This window comes from Carettochelys insculpta, chromosome 4 (genome assembly GCF_033958435.1).
Source record: "Carettochelys insculpta isolate YL-2023 chromosome 4, ASM3395843v1, whole genome shotgun sequence".
Taxonomy (NCBI): Eukaryota; Metazoa; Chordata; order Testudines; family Carettochelyidae; genus Carettochelys; species Carettochelys insculpta.
This window is the reverse complement of record NC_134140.1, coordinates 70,241,029-70,258,057: the sequence shown is the minus strand read 5'-3', so window position 1 is coordinate 70,258,057 and position 17,029 is coordinate 70,241,029. Positions and strand designations below refer to the sequence as shown.

At 41.5% G+C, this 17,029-nt stretch overlaps 2 protein-coding genes across 12 annotated transcripts in view; one reads left to right on the top strand and one right to left on the bottom strand.

The window, feature by feature from the left end:
- Window positions 1-17,029, top strand: part of PALLD (palladin, cytoskeletal associated protein) — a 357,303-nt gene that overhangs the window by 324,485 nt on the left and 15,789 nt on the right. For 7 of the 9 annotated variants that reach the window (XM_074993047.1, XM_074993052.1, XM_074993051.1 and 4 more), the window contains 4 exons: window positions 2,943-3,044; window positions 3,596-3,646; window positions 5,004-5,225; window positions 15,255-15,404. In XM_074993047.1, coding sequence (XP_074849148.1) covers window positions 2,943-3,044; window positions 3,596-3,646; window positions 5,004-5,225; window positions 15,255-15,404 — 525 coding nt within the window. The remainder of the gene's footprint in view (window positions 1-2,942; window positions 3,045-3,595; window positions 3,647-5,003; window positions 5,226-15,254; window positions 15,405-17,029) is intronic. The other 2 variants (XM_074993048.1, XM_074993049.1) reach the window with 2 other exon arrangements.
- Window positions 12,744-17,029, bottom strand: part of CBR4 (carbonyl reductase 4) — a 65,123-nt gene continuing 60,837 nt past the window's right edge. The window contains exon 7 of one of the 3 annotated variants that reach the window (XM_074993059.1): window positions 12,744-13,222. In XM_074993059.1, coding sequence (XP_074849160.1) covers window positions 13,137-13,222 — 86 coding nt within the window. In that variant the 3' untranslated portion in view covers window positions 12,744-13,136. Of the gene's footprint in view, window positions 13,223-14,187; window positions 14,499-17,029 lie in introns of those variants that run through there. The other 2 variants (XM_074993058.1, XM_074993057.1) reach the window with 2 other exon arrangements.

The window sequence follows — 17,029 nt, the reverse complement described above, 5'->3', positions numbered from 1 at the left end:
TTTTTGTACTATAGTAGAGCCCAGTGGCTCTATCACGTTTAGGGTCCATTGTGCCATAGGCTCAGTCCATGTTTGAAAGTTTACAGTCTAATTTTAAGACAAGACAAAACCAATGGGTATAAGAAACAATTGGAAGAATGCTTATAAGCAGCATGTGATTACAGATTAGCCATATGCACAAGAGATTGAGCTAATTATTTTCCATGCATTCTAAGACATACAGAAAAATGGTTTGTTATTTAACTTTAAGAAAGTTTCCCAGTTGTTCAGAAATACCAGTTTTCCCAAAACTTGCGTGAATATTAAGGGATTGTGTTAAGTGGCTTTGAAAACATAATGGTCTGTGAATCAGCTCTTGACATCTTTCTTGTGATCTGTTTCAAATGATGAAATTTATTAAAATGCTATGGCTTATCATCCCCACTTTGTAAATGAGAGGCAAAATTTTAAAAAGCATCCAAGTGATATAGAAGTCATTGAAATTTCACTGATAATCAATGGATCTTGGGTTTCTTGGGAAATGTCTACAATGGGTGGGAAAAGACTCATGGCAGCGAATTTCAGTGTCTAGGTGAGTTCAGGCTTTAGGGATAAAAGTAACAGTGCATATGGTCTCAGTTGGGCTGGAGCCTTGGCTCTCAGGTCTCCCCGCACACACACACTTGGTTTCAGAGCCCTCGTTCCAGCCCAAGCCTGAACATCTACACTGCTACTTTTGGCCCAATAGTCCAAACCCTGGGACCCCAAATTATTTGACCCAGGCTCTGTGACTCCCTGGTGTGTGTCTATTTTTGCTATATAGATATACCCACAGTGCCTAAGTCACTTTGGAAAATTGAACTTAGGCTCCTAACTCACCAAAGAACTTCTTAATATTTGCCATAGGAGAATAATAAGAAGAGAAGCTAAGTGACACATCAGTAGTCTATAGCAGGATTAGAACACAGGACTCCTTAATTCCAGTCTTGTGCTCCAGATGCAAGACTATCCTGTTTAAAATGAACTGTGCTGTTGAAAGCTGAAATAATTACAGAAATGTATCTTCTTCACAATGTCCACACTTTAAAGGAAAAGTATAACTTCTAATCAGTTTCACTTTTTTATGCTGTCACAATGCTGCAGTATTTGATCTACAAGGAAATGTTTAAATGCATAGGAAAATTTCTGCTGCAGTTAAGAAAAAAATGGGAATTTGTGTTAGATTATGTGATACCTTTTTAAAACTTTTTAGGGTTAAACTGTCTTACAATGTTTGTTATAAACTGTTTCCTTATTCTGCAGAAGAGTAGAAAGAAACAGGAAATAACAATCTCCTGGGAGGATAATATGTATAAAGTTGCCTTCTCTTTTTGTTGACAAAAGAAGAAACAGAAAGAGAGACATTCCTTGATTATTCTCTGCTGGATTTTCAGTGGTTCTGAAGTAGATATACTCAATTACCTTGTCAATAGGAATGTGTACTGATAAACAGTAGTAGAAAAGTTTCATTTCAACCACAATGCCATTTTTTGATAACTTCATGTAAGCCTAAATTAAAGAAGCTTCACCTACTTTTATAAGATAAAGATACTTTTAATCCTTATATTAAAGTCCTATGTTTACACAGGCAGCCTCTGTCAACACAGATGACTGTCAACAGAGGAATCTCGGCAGTACCTCTGTTGACAGATAGCATCTGCACATAAAAGCTGCTCAAAAGAGCAAGCCGCTCTGTCGACAGAGAGCAGCCGGACTGCCCAGCCCTCTCTTGACAGAACAGCTGACCGGAAGCTCTGCAAACAGGGTTGCCTGGTGAACTGGAAGCCCTCCCTGTTGACAGAACTATCTATACGGGCACTCTGTCAACCAAACGCTGTTGACAGTGGCACTGTACCTGATTGGGAAGAGGTAGAACACTGCCAGCTGAACAGCTGAGTTTTGTTGACAAACTCTCAACAGAGCGCTTTAACCGTGGAGATGTAGCCCAGCTGTTTAGGGCGTGCTTTTCTTTCTTACTCAGAACCACAAAACTACCAGTGAACATCCATTTCTAACCAATTCATGTGTTGTGTGTGGAGGAGGAATGAAGGTGGCATTTTGTAGGTGGTAATGTAGCAAAGGCAAAATCATGAGTCTGAAAGGTGCTTACAAATGATTTTCTGCCTTATTTTTTCATTTTGTTGGCAGTATAAGCATGTATTGAACAACCCTAACTACTTCAGTTAAAATATTTTTGTTTATGGGAATAATACTAGAGCTACTGAGGCCTGAGTGAATATTTTAAGGGTATTTATTTAAAGATCATGATGTTTGTGGTACTTCTTACATATTTGGTATTTCTTTCATATATTCTCAGTTATGAAGAACATTTGTGTGAAATGGGTTCTTTGTTCCTTCATAATTTCTCCTCTGAGATGGTAAATGTGTTTGGGAGTGTAATTACCTTCTGTAGAAATTAAGTTGATGCCACAAATGTCTTCTGAGGCTATTGATATATAAGAAATAAAGTGCTTATTTTCATTTCAGCAATACACATGAGCAGTACAGAAAACATGACTCAGAAGCTAACTTGTTTCTAAACTGAATGATTCTCAGGCAACGTGTACACTACCAGGAAGATCAATGGTGCCAATCTTCTGGCGTTCAGTTTAGCACTTGTGGTGGGGACATGCTAAATTGAACTCACCGGGCACCTGTCAACCTCTCTTGGTGAAGATAGTGCAGAGGCTCAAATTAAGGTATGTCAACTCTAGCTATGTAATGAACGGAGCAGGAATTGCATACCTTAATTTAACCTTCCACTTAAGTGTACACCGGGCTTCCGATTTTCCTGTGGGAATATTATTTGCTCATGAAGTTACCTGCTGCATGGTTGTTAAAAGAGAAAAAAATAACGTTACTTCCCCTCCCTCTTCCCCACCTTCTTTTCCCCCTACCCCCTTTTTCATTTTGTGTTGGTTCAGAGGTTAACGTATGAGGAGAAGATGGCACGTCGACTGCTGGGTGCTGACAGTGCTGCAACTGTCTTTAATATACAGGAACCAGATGAAGAGCCCACTATACAGGTGCTACATAAATCTGCACTTGCTCAGTAAAATAATCATTTCCTTTCTATTGCTCCTTTCAAACAGCATTCTACTAGAAAGTAGATACACACAAGATAGGACAGATTTGACTAAGAGGTTGTAAGCCACAAATAAAAATGATGAAGTGGAGAATGCCAGGGTTATTGCTCAGTTTTTCTCATGCTGACTAAGATGAAAGAGTTTTCAAATGTCTGCTGCCCACTTGGAGCTTCCTATCTTTTTATCCTATCCCAATCCTTCAGTTTCAAGAGGCAAAAATGCATCCTCTGTTATCTTGAGACTGACTTGCCTTTCATCCATTTAATCTGCACTGGTGTGTGCAAACCAACATCGCAAGCATAGCGGAAAATCTCTTTAAAAAGCCAAGTAAACCATTTTCCATTTTTGCTCTGATGCCAGTGTTGCTGTCCAGCCATTCGTTTACTTATGTTCCCACGAGCAGTGTTTTATTCTGAAAAAAGTCCCAGACATTGTAGTGGATTCCTCTTGATCTTCTTACTGCTAGCCTTCATTTTTTTCTGCCCTTACAGGAAGCTTGCTCTCTTGATGCTTCTGTAATGAGTCCTGTGGATAATCAAAAGGTTTTCAATTTCCTTCTTTCTTTCTCTTTCTGTCTATTGACTTTTTGTCTCCTGTACCTTTCACCTTTTACCTTTCTTATTTAATAACAAGGCAGTGGCCAAACTTTAATAACTTATTTCTGGGTGCTCTCACACTCATGGTGTTTAATTTAATATTTAGTAACAAACTCAGACAGATTAACTTTAACAACACTACCATTATTGCTCTCTGTACAAATATATTTCTCTAGTAAATCTGAGATTAATTCATACGAGATGCATTGCATCCTGCATTGCTTCATCTAAGTAATGAAGAATATATATAACAATATGAACAATGAGATAACTGGATAAAAGTTCCTGGGAAAATTTATAGAGAAATTGGCAAAAATGTTGATTATAACGAAAACCTAACTTTTCTCTTGCTTTTTTTGTTGCACAAAATGATTGCTGTTTTCTGTAGCCAAGTCAGAGGATAGAGATGAGAGATTTAATGTCACCCCCGTATCAAAGGAGACTTTACATGAGATGCCAATTTTAAGAAAAAGAATGGTTAGAAATAATGTAAAATCTATGAAAGGGTGTTTTAGTTTCTGTAACCTAAGCAAATCAGTGATCAGTCAAGCCCACCTCAAATATGTCTAGATACAGAGTATCTTCGTATGGATATGAATTCATAGTAAATTTAAACAAGTAGTTTATTTCAGGCAAAAAATTCCCTCCATTGTTCTGCTCTATTGTCTCTATATTGATATGGATATAGGTAGGTATAATTTGTGTCACTGTTTTTTTAAGGAAGGGCAATCTGTGGCAGCAGTGGTAATAGGCAAGACAAATATGGCAGTTGTTGTCCTATGCCAGTATGTAGCTTTGGCACTCCTGCAGCACAGTGTAAACAATATAATAGTACTTTTATTGTACCTGCTTGAAGAAAGGTTCTGCATGAACCCCAGATGTGAGCCATATGGTATTGTGACCATCTGGAGACAAACCCCACCCAAAATCTGCTTATGCCCTCCAGGAAAAATCAGAGTTTTCTCTTTCCTTATGACCTGCTTAAGAATACCCTATTTCATGCTTTACGTGTTTAAAAAAAACAGAGAAAAAAGAAAGCAACTAATGGCTTTTTTTCTTTTTTATGAATTAGACCCTAGGACAAGGTGTACCACAATGTATGCCTACTGACAGCTGTTTTCACTGTTTTATATGGAATTCATTTGGGGCACAACTTGTGTTTTCTTCTGCATGAAACAGTTTTCTTCTATATGTAAGATCCTAATCCACTGCCAAAGACCTAGGGCAAGGAATTCATTAGAATCACATTATAATGCATAGTAAATGACAATAGACACTAACCTGAACCTTCCTTGCCTGATAGGAATATAAAGTCTCCAGCTTTGAGCAGAGGCTGATCGGTGAGATTGAATACCGTCTGGAGAGGTCTCCTGTGGATGAATCGGATGATGAGGTGCAGCATGGAGATGAGTCCATTGATAACAGTGTGGCACCGTATTTTGAGATGAAGCTGAAACATTACAAAGTCTTTGAAGGAATGCCAGTCACATTTACATGCAGAGTGGCTGGAAATCCAAAGCCAAAGGTGAGAGGAAGAAATCTCTTCAGAAGCGCAGAAACTTCTGAATGATTGTTTTGGTTATCTCTTCAATCCTAAATGGACTGTTTATTATCGGAATAACAAGCTTTCCCATAGAAATATAAGGATCGCCACATCCTCCCTGCACCCTCCCCAACCCAAAGCTGGGAAACCTCCCCTAAGCCACGCACACACACCCCCATGCAAACTGCTGGTGACTTACCAGAGTTGCTGCTGCGTGAGCCGTTGCTGGGGCCGTGGCTGGAGCTGCTGCCCTGCAAGCCACCGCGCAAGTCACCTCGCAAGCCGCAGTCGCAGCTGAAGCCACCAGGCCACAGCACGAGCCACCCTGCAGCAAGAGCTGCCACCAGGGGCCTCAATGGGCAGGAGCGTCTGGGGTTGGAGGAGCCCTGCCACAGGAGGAGCCGCTGCCGCCACGCACTTGTCCCACCGAGTGATGGAGTCTGTGGGCGGAGGACACTCCATGCCACATTTCGCCACACCCCAGTGTCCAGTTTGCCACATTTGGTGAACAGAAAGTGTATTGAACCTCACAGATCAAGGGTAGGTCCTCAGGTGGCATCTTATTTTCAGCATATGCGCAACATGCTGCAGGTACCACCTGGTGTTCATCACCAAATTTGGTTGATTGTATCACTAGCTTCCCTGGCCTGGGCCGCCAGTTACTGATGGATCAGTGTTCGTCTCACATGTCCATGTCCCCCAGTCAGGTGACAGAACTTGTCATAGTTCTGTTGAAGGCACTGAAGCTATGGTTTGCACCATCTGAGCGTCGGCTGAGCATCTGGGGTTTACCTCTATAGATGCACAGCTCTCCATCTTCAAAACTGACTTGGGAGCTTAATCAGTCCACTTTTGGAAATGGGGCTTAGGTTACTTACGAAAAGTGTCCCATATTTTCTGGTGCATTGTAATGCAGCTCCTCAGGTTGCTGTAATTTTTATTTTTAATGACAGAAGCTTGTTGATCTCAAAATCTTCTCAAAGGGCACCATACCTTCCAGTGAAGCTTTGTCAAAGGAAACTGTGTTGTTGAATGGGCAAAGTGTTTTTAAAGAAGCTTATTCCACAGATCACCTGCCAAACATCACCATTTTCTTTCATATTTTTAAAGTTCAACTCCCCCTCCCCCCCAGTTAAGCATCTCTTCATGAGTTGCACAACACCCAGCGTGGATTTACTTGGAGAATGTGTTAAATCTCAGTTAATACTAAGTTTAGTAGGCTCTGTTTTAAAGATCAACCAATAATCTGCTGAACTGTTTAGTTAGCAGGAAAAGAAAAGCTGCGCTGTTTCCTTGTTGCCTTCATTCGTAAAGCAAGTACCTTCATAATTGTCCTACTGGACAGGGTTAGATGAGAGCAAAGCAGTAATGTGTCGTAGTTTGTCACAGTGCCCTCTTGTGGTCAGATACTGTTCTTCATTTACTTTATTTCATTGAAGCCTAACTTTTACAGCAGGGAAGGTCACATTGGCGTGTATACGGTGACCATGTCTCCCCTGGCCAGATATGGGACATGGGGGAATGATGCCATCTGGCCAAAATGGGATGGATGGTCACCCGATGTGGGAGACAGGCAGTGGCTGCCCTGTGCGGGCTGCCATCCTGCTGGGGAAGCTGCCCCGTGGCTTGGAGCACCGGGAATGGAGCTGCAGTCCTGCCCACAAAGCTACCGGCTCCACAATCTGTGGGAAGCTGGGTGGGAGCCGCACTGATCCAGCTGCTGTCTGCTGGGGGAAGCTGGACAGCAGCCATGCGGGTGGCTCCCCCCTAAATGGGGGGAAGCTGGGCAGCAGCCACACCGCCATGCGGTTCAGGCTCCCAGCTCCCCACACCAGGGGGAATCCAGGTGTTAGCCGCGCTGGTCTGGTTCCCCCAGCTGGAGGAAGCCAGGCAGCAGCCACACTGCCGTGCAGGTCCAGCTTCCAGCTCCCCCAACTGCAGGGAGCCAGAACCAGGGGGCAGCCACCTGCACTCCTAAAAAGTGGAACATGGGGTAATCAGCCCCTTTTGCTAAATAAATTGGGATGCCAGGATGGCATCCAAAATATGGGGCTATCCCACCCAGAACAAGACAGGTGGTCACCCAACACTGGTACGTTTCCAGAAATGCATAATTTACATAATGAATGTATTTAGGATTTTAGCGTGAGGAAAACACGTTTACACTGTGTTTCTAGAGTGCTGTTAGCAGGCAGTGTTACACAACAGGATAGAAAGACCAAATATGTTTGGATGGTGGCCAGGGAAGGACTCTAGTTTGGGAAACTGGCACAGCTTCTGTGAAAGCAACTTCTTGATATTCATCTTGGTTTCTGAGCTTTGTTTGAACGGTGAGTTTGTTTCACTATGTTGTGGTGGCTTTGATCCCTGCAGAGTCCAAATAGAAGAAATTTCTGTTCACAAATAGGTATTTCCAAAGAGACTTCTACAAATTGCAGCCCTCTTTAGGTAATCTATGAAAGCTTTCCTGGCCTGCTGCTTCTGAATCCCCTCAGTCTGTTCATTTTGTCTAGAACAAGCCAATGTTTCCTACTTTTACATCCATTCTTACTAGTAGTGATTGAACTTGTATATCAGACTCCTACCTTTCCATCTCTAATAGCTTATGTAAGCCTAAAGAATGAATCCCAGTAGTGGTGAAGTGCAGTCTACACTGGGTTTCCATGTTATAGTTATCTTTAGTTGTCGTCGTCATCGTTCTTGTGACAAATCCCAAAGATATTCGGCTTCCTTGCAGTTACCAGAGAAGAATAATGACAAAATTAAATCAATATGATTAGCCTTTAGACTCAGTGCTACATTGAAAAATTAGTGGAAGCTGTTGGTTCAGGCTGTGTGACTGTGGCCTCAGGAGAATAATTGCACATTTTTCTTCATAACCATCATAGCTAAATATTAGGATGTGATTTCCAAAAACATTGTTTCCATTGAAGTCAATGAAGCCAACACCTCGCACTGCTGAAATCTCACTTAATTAAAAATAAAGTAAAAATCTGAATATTAGGAACCAGGGGAAATGTTACTGGATCTCCAAAACCGACTAATCAGGCTGGAGATTACATACCACAGGCTTCTTTTTTCTAATTTTTATTTGTGTATTCGCTCTTAAACTCAGCTTTAATTCCACACCATGTACTTGTTACTGTCCATTTTATAAGTGGTGATTGACTTTAGAACTGATGAATCATTAAGTGTTTTATGGTTATTTATGCTGAGGAAAACATAAACATTGAAAACAATCCCATATCCTTTTCAGTTTGTGTACTATCACAGCCAATGCATGGGGGGTGCACTGGGGGGATGGACACATGTACCCTCAGCACCACCCCCTCCACACTCCCTGTGAGCTCTGTGCTGCTTTAGATGAGTGTGGAGGTGGTCCCCCTCCTAGAGTGCAACCCAAAAGCAGCATGAGGGTTGGGACTGGTCCAACACGTACTGGAAGCAGCGTGGTGCTTCTGCTGAAGAGGTGGGCAGGGACAGGGAAAGGGTGGGGAAGGGCGGAGTAGGAGCAGGAGAATCATGGGTGGGGAAGGAGTGGGGCATGGGGAGAGCAGGGGTAACAGGAGGAGGAGGGGTGGGGCAGAGCAGCACTGGGAATGGGAGGGGGGTGGAGTGTAGGTGGGGAGGGGTGGAGCGTGTGGCCACTGCCCTCCCTAGAATCCCCACCCCAGTCACCCGTGTGTACTATTATTTCTTTTACTTTGTTTCATCTTTGTCCACATTTCAACATTGGGAGGCTGAGAGCAAGGCTTAAAATTGGCCTTCATTTTTTCTGGTCAGTATTTGTGTGCACCTAGAATGAGAAACATGGTGATGCAGACAAATGGGCAGCATTGCAAATAGAAGTGATCGAAGAGGAAGTTTTAATTAACCACTGGTAGATTTAAAAAATCAAATTGCTAAACTAATAGGTACAAAGTCACTGTGGTGTGGGCTAGTTTGTTAAGGAGCCAGGACTAACTTCATCCCTGTTTCTGTTTTTGCATTCAAGTGGCTGTTACCTGAAAACACTATTTTAAATTAGTACGCTATTTAATGTTTGTTGGGACTGGGATGTTATACTCATTTCTCCATTATATTAAAATACATATATTGTAAGTGGTCTGTTCTTCTCCCTGTTGGGGCTATGACCTTTTATTCAGTGCGCTTGGAAGTACAAGACTATAACAGGATTCAAAAAAGATCTAGATAAATTGATGGAGGATAAGTCTATCAATGGTGGTTTGTCAGGATGGGCATGGATGGTATTCCGAGTCTCTGTTTGTCACAAGTTTGGAATGGATAACTGGGGTGGATCACTTCATTATTACCTGTTCTATTCATTGGTCATTGTGGGCTAGTCTAACCCCCTATGGCCATTCTTATCCTTCGTGTGCAATTTGTTCAGTGGCTGGGGTAGAATCATTTCCAGTGCTCTTGGGTACCTCTTGTCAGCTGGACTTGTCTGGAACTGCTGGAAGATGTACTTTCCCTGCTCTGCTTAAGCGTGCCAAGCTGGCAAGTTTGAAATGTGAGAGGTGATGGTGAGAGGATCCCCTCTAGTGTTATTTTCTGATGTTGGACATGTTGACACTGGATATGTGCATTGATATGGCAAACAAAAGTCTGGAAACTATTTACTCACTCAGCTTGAGTCACCTTTTTCCTCAGTAGTCCGCATAGATGTGCAGAAGAATAAATTGGGCAGGAAGTGCAGTGTGTCTAAAATCTGGCATTCATTACAAGGCATCTCTGTAAGTAGGATAGTCGTTCGACTTTTCCGAACATGCCATGTAAGTTGAGTTCTGAGGTGCAAATTCTGTCTTTAGATCTGTTTCTGAAATCTGAATTTCCTTTGGTTATAACTCTCATGATAGCTGTTTTCTGTGGGAATCATCATGTGCAACAGAAGAAAGGTGCTTTTTGAGGGATATTTGTCTTTAAGATAATTCCACTAGAGAGTAATTTACCCATTTCTCATTAAATTAAGTGACATTTGACTGCGCATAAACCTTATACTGACCTCTCTGCACTTAGTTTTTGAAAATCTGATAAAAATGTGCAATATTCAAATGTAAGGTCGGTGAGTACATTGGATAATACCTTTTACTACAACGTATGTAAGAACCCACAAAATTCTTTGTCCATTTTGGTCAATTTAATGGGCATACGATTTTCAAAATCTTAATTTCACGATTTCAGCTATTTAAATCTGAAGCTTCAGAGTGTTGTAATTGTAGGAGTCTTGACCCCAAAAAGGAGTCATGGCCAGGTTGCAGTACTGCTCCCCTTACTTCTGCACTGCTGCCGGTAGCAGCACTACCTTCAGAACTGGGCAGGTGAAGAGAGGCAGCTGCTAGCTTGGAGACTCATTCTGAAGGCAGAGCCACAGCCAGTAGATGTGCAGCAATATGGACGGCATGGCATGGTATTGCCACCTGTACTTCTGCACTGTTGTCTGCCACCCAGATCGGAAGGCAGCAGTGCAGAAGTAAAAGCGGTGTGTTATAGCATTGCTACCCTTACTTATGCACTGCTGTTTTTGAGCTGGGTGCCCAGCTAACATCTGCTGCTCTTCAGGCAGCACAAGACATAAGGGTGGCAATATCACAACTCCCCTAAAATAACCCTGTGACCCCCTGCAAGTCCCTTGTGGGTCAGGACCCCCAGTTTGAGAAACTGTGAAATCTGTATAGTATAGGTAGAGTAGCACACAAAAGACCAGATTTCATGGTGAGAGATCAGATTTCATGATCTGCGATTCTTTCACCATATAGTGGTCCTTGTTTCCAGTAGAAACAGTGATGGTATCAGTACTTACCAACCCACAAGAGAGATGGTTTACATTAAAATACACAGAATAAATAAGCCATAGAAGGGAACATTTTTACTTGAAGGAAATGAGCATTAAGCAATCAGTGTATCAAGTTGGGACAACAGGTCCAGTGAACATGTGCCTCTACATAATAATTTTTGGCTTGTCTCTAGCTTCGCTGATGGAAGAAGTGTGTTACAAAATAATTACCACTTAATGCAAGCACAACTAATGTCAAGTAATATTATAAGCCGTGTGAAGCATGCAAGTTAAAACTCATTTTTGTAACTATGTCATTGTTCGGAACCATTAGCATATGTTTATAAATGATCAAATATCTTTGTCTCCAGTAAAAGCTCTGTCAGCAAATGAGAGAATGTTACCAAATCTGTTGTTAATACCATAGATTTTCTGCAAGCTTGCTGACAGACAAAATGAGAAACTAGTATAACCAACTATTAGGAAATGAAATCATTTATAGTGACGTGTAATGCTTTGTCAGTTCAAGAACCAGATATGGTAGCTATTTTTTAAAGGAAATTTCCACTCAGTTCTTCCAAAACATTATCCTTGTCTATTGTATTCCAGTGAAATTGAAAAAGTATCCTAAATTTACTCCCCCAAATGAATGAATTCATAGCTTTGAAGAATTGGCAAGTATTAAGAACCTGTAAGATTGTAATCTAACTGGAGTCTTGCTGTGCTTTGTTACTTAACTGTTGTTGGAAAGCTTCCAAACACATTTTTCACACTAAATCACTGAGTTCTCACTACGGAAATAACATTCTAGAAACCTTTGCTTGCCTTATGTTCATAATCCCATTGTTTTCATGACTCGGGGAAGAAGAATTTCACTCTATATGTATTGTGCTGCAAAAAATCTATATTCATTTATTCTAACAGTTCTATTCAGTTCATGGGTAGTAAGTGGACGTCACCCTTTTTGCTTCATCTCATAGACAATAACACTGAAGGCATATATTTTCTTCACAATGGGAAAGTTCTTTGAATGGAAGTATGGGCTGTATGGCAGGGCCTAGAAGAAACAATGAGAGAGAGAGAGAAAGAGAGTGAGTGTGATGGAGAGTGTTCACCACAGGTTCAGGGTTGAACACACATCACCCTCTCCAGAAAAGGTATTTGTTGCTGGATTCTGGTTTAACCCAGATTGACACCAGCTTCATAAATCTGTCGCTGCATTACATTCATGCACTTATATAAGCAGTAATCTCAAAAGAAGCAGCCATAGAGGTTAGCTCTTCTGTTCTCCTTAGAGCTTCCTGACCTGGCTTTTGGTCAACACCTTCTTTTCTGTTTAAAGCACATGCAAATACTCACATGTGCTTGATTAGCTTCAGCCACTAGTGTTTCCCTCATCTCCTTCTGATCCTCAGATGGGAATTAACTCACAAAGCTCTTTGTCCAGCTTGGGGGAGCTGCCTCCTGGGAATATTCATGGGACTGGCTATGGCATGATTTTGAGGCTCCCTCCAAGGGATGTTGGAATATCCTGCACTACTTTTACTCACTGTTGCAGGCTATCAGGCATAGAAGGAAGATGGAAAAAAGTCAAAGCAGATAAGATGGGTGGCTCTTTGCCCTCAACTCTTTCCTACAAGCATTAAGGTAAGGGGGAGCAGAGGGAGAAATTTCCCTCCCTTCCTGTCTGACAGATGAAGTGAGGATTCCCTAGCCATGAGACACTGGAGCATCCAGCTTTTCCCACCAGTCAGAAGAGCACCCAGTGGCAGAATTAATGCCCCTCATACAAGTTTTCTGTTTGCCTCCTCTCCAAAGGAAGATATTTCTCCAGGCTAGCTCCAGAGGAAGGAGATCACCCACCCTCTTCTCATGAGAAAGGAGAGGGAAGGAAACACAAATAAATCAGACATAAAATCTCTTTGATATCATGTATTTCAGGGTGGAACTCCAGACCATTCTCTGGCCAGCCAGCTCTTAAGGCAGCAGCATACATAAGGATGGCAGGGTATGGAATTGACATCCTTACTTTTGTGTTTTACTTTTACTGTTGGCAGACTGTTGTCTTCACAGCTGGGTCAGTGGCCAACAGCTGCTGCTCTCTGGATGCCCAACTCTTAGGATGGCAATACCATGACTCCTTTGCAACTCCTTTGTGAGTCAGAACCACCAGTGTGAGAAGTTCTGGTCTCACCCATGTAATCTGTATAGTACAGAGGAAAAGCATACAAAAGATCAAATTTCACAGTCTGTGTGCATTTTTTTCCAGGCCATGAATTTGGTAGCCCCTAAATATACTGGAGTATAGCCAAGTCTTACATACTAGCCTGCGAATAATATATATAGCTATTTAAAACACTCTAGGATGGTCCTTTGTTATTTCGTAGAAAAGTTAATCATTCTGCAGAGTTTTAAACCATTCTGTAGCTGGGATGTAGTTCTCTAATGTTCTGTACTTTTTTGATTTAACATGTTGAGTCCTATGGAATTTTTGAAGTATTTCTATAGAAGCCTGATAAATTTGGATAACCCCCTATTATTGTAAGTCCTCACATTAGAGAGGACTGCACCTGTCTCTTCAAGGAATAAATAAGCATGTTATTCAACTATTAAAATGTAAAAGGAAAAGTATGTTTCATACTGAACTGCGGAGTGAGAGTTTGATTGTTGTGTGTCTTCATGGTTATTTGCTCCAGAACAGTTAGTGTAAGAATATGATGAGTCTTGGGGAGCAGTCCAGGCCAGTGAGAGGATGTGTCATCATTTGGTCTGAAAGTCTAAATGCCTTACAGTGCTTTGTGGCTGTATCTTCTATCTCAGGACTTTCCAATGAACCTACAACCATGCAGGTCACACACTCTGAAACATCTATGTGCTAGACACCGTGAACCCAGGAACCCTTTTACTGCCCCAGTTTGGCTTCCACCAGTCTTGGTTACTACTTAAAGGGTAAACCAAAACATGCTCAGTTGAACACTCTCTGAAAAGTGCATGCTGCAATGCCTAGCCTTCTCCCGGACACTTGAAAGAAATAATATCTGTTCCTCCAAAGATGCACAAACACATCATAGCCTATTAATTTAACTGAGACAAATACACACTTACATTTAAACAAAGCACTGAGTTGGTTTATAGTAAAAATGAACAAATTTATTAACAGTAGGGCTTAGGCTATGTTGTGCCAATTAAAACAATAATGTTAGAAAGATTACAAGCAAATAATATAGTAACATCATATACTATTTGAGTCAATTGCTTATCACTTGAGATTAAGGCCCCACGCTTCCCCATCTTGATAGATCAAAAAAATCTGAAACGGGGTCTTCTGAGGATTGTCCCTCAAAGTAAAGTTTATTCAAGCTGTGAAGATGACAACATGGAGTCTGGTGATGAAGAAACTCCATAATCTTTCTTCACCCTGCTGTCTGAATGATCCTGTTCACTGTTCATGTGTAAATATGGACTTTCATTGGCTTTGCCTGAAGATTGGGTTGGTGAGAGAATCAAATTTACATTTCTTTGTCTAAGGCAGACCAATTTACCAACAGCCTAGACATGCCTGATTAAAACATACATTAAATCTAATTCTAGCATTTATCCATAACTCTTAAAACCTACCAGGTACATACATCATTCAAGAATATTAATTATCAGTGAGTTATTGGATTTCAAATGATACCTCACATGGCATATTTTGTACAGATTATTACAGAAGTGTGTAGGTGTGACTGTGGGTGTTTATGATCACAAATGGGAATTTAGCGGAATTGTCACTTATCACATAATCATTGTTGTTTTGGTTTTTCTACTAAAATCATCAGAATAATCATTCCTATAGCCATCATGGGTTTTTCTACTAGTTAGAAAAATATTTTCAGAATATTTTTTCCTTTAGATTTAAGTAAACTAAAGGAAATGTATTTGAAATGGAACATTTCTGTAAGTGTTCAATTGACACTTGCTTTTTAAAAACAAAATACTGTGCTCAGATCTAACTTTCCTCTATACATGCTTGTGCTTTCCCTTCTGAAGTTTAGAATTCTGTAAAAGAAGTGGTTATGACATGGATTCAGGACCCAACCCAATTCTGTACTCCTTTTAGTAGTAAATAGGAAGTGGTTTTCTTTCTGTCCATGTTAGTGAGGTTTTCAAGAGCTAAGAGTTGCTATCATTGTTAAATGAGATATAATGATGAAACTCACCCACTTCTGATCATCCGTCTTTTTTTGCCACAGATTTATTGGTTCAAAGATGGGAAGCAAATCTCTAAAAGGAGTGACCACTACAGAATTCAAAGAGAACCTGATGGGACCTGCTCTCTGCATACTACAGCCTCTACCCTGGATGATGATGGGAATTACACTATCATGGCTGCCAACCCCCAGGTAAACACAAGTTTAGCAGACCCTCCCCACTTCTTGCAGAATAAGCATGCTTCTGGATTTAAACTTGTGTAAACTCTCCTCTGACCACAGTGCAGTTTAGTTAGAGATGAAATCATCTGATTCATCAGTTGGGTGGGACCACTATTCCTCTATACTTATGAAAGAATGCTATGGAACGGTTATTTTATTTAATTTGTCATTTCTTTGCCTGCAGCTGACAATGTATAAATGTCTTGTCAGAGCACGCCTCACGTAGATATTATGCCAGGAAAAAGAGGCAAGGTTCCCAGAAGATGTAATGCACACGGATTAACTTTTGTTTCCAGTTCCGCTGATGGTACTTACAGACATAGTCCCATTGAAACCAAAGGGAGTACGTGGATCAGTTATGCTTCTCCCTGTGAGGAGGGTTTTTCTGATTCAGGATCTAAAACTCCTTTGTCATCTGTGTGGTTCTTCACATATGCAGTAGTCAGTGGTGCCGACAGCCACCATGGACCTGGGAGAAGGTGGGAGGGGGCCCAGCTCTGTGCCCTATGGGGGGAGCCAAGAGCAGTCAGCGATCATTGCCGCCTAGACCATGGCACTCCCCGGTCCACCTCACACAGTCACGCACAGCTGGAATAGCACTGTCACAGCACTTCAGAGGAGCCCAGAACTCCATCTACCATCACTGCAGCTTTGCAACACCAGGCCTGGGGGCAACTGCTCCCTTTGCCCACCTCTTTTGGTGGGCCTGGGAGTGGCTAATGTACTAAAGCTGTGGTGCGCAACAAAACCTGTTATCACACATATTGTAAAAATAACACAAAAGACAGATGCCTTAAGTCACAGATTAAGGATACTGGAGGAAACTTTTTCAACCTACTTTTCCTACAGTTTAGCAAGCAGGAAGGCAACACTGCTTGAATTCAAGTCATGAGAGACCAAAGCGTTAACACAATTTAGAGAAACACAATAGACGCTCGAGATACGCTGGGGAGAGCCGGGTGGGCAGACAGCTACTGTGGCACGGCTTCTCTCAGCTGGGGGATGTAGCGGAGAAGCCACAGCAGAGCAGCTTCCCCCTGGCTTCCCACAGCTGGGGGCTGGAGCAGGGAGCTGCATGCCTTTCAATTTGCACTTAATTCACGTTAACATGAGTTAAGTGCAAATGGAAATCGTGCTTATTGGGGTTGACTGTAACAAATAAGTGTATTTTGCATCATGGAAGACCTTGCCAGGATGAGACTTATAAATGGTTACTGTGTAAAATAACAAACTCTGTCCTTAAGACACAACTGATTCTAAACAGGAGTGCATGCTTTGTTATGCATGTTGCTAGGCTACTTAGCATGCCACTTCCATGTTTGCATAGCTTTTTAGCTGTCAGTACCTCCTCAAGTTGCACCATATATACAAATGGAGCTTGAAGCTAGATCTTGATACCACAAACTACTGGATAAAACTCTCAAATGTAAATGTTATTTCCACATTATATAAATAGAAGTTGTTTCACAAGTCGCTGGATAATCTTTAGGAGCTGGAAATTTCCTTCATGCAGAAAGCATTGTATAATACTTAAGTAAATCACCTACCCATTTGCATGAAAAGTAATTGAAATACATAGCAGATATGTTTGGAAT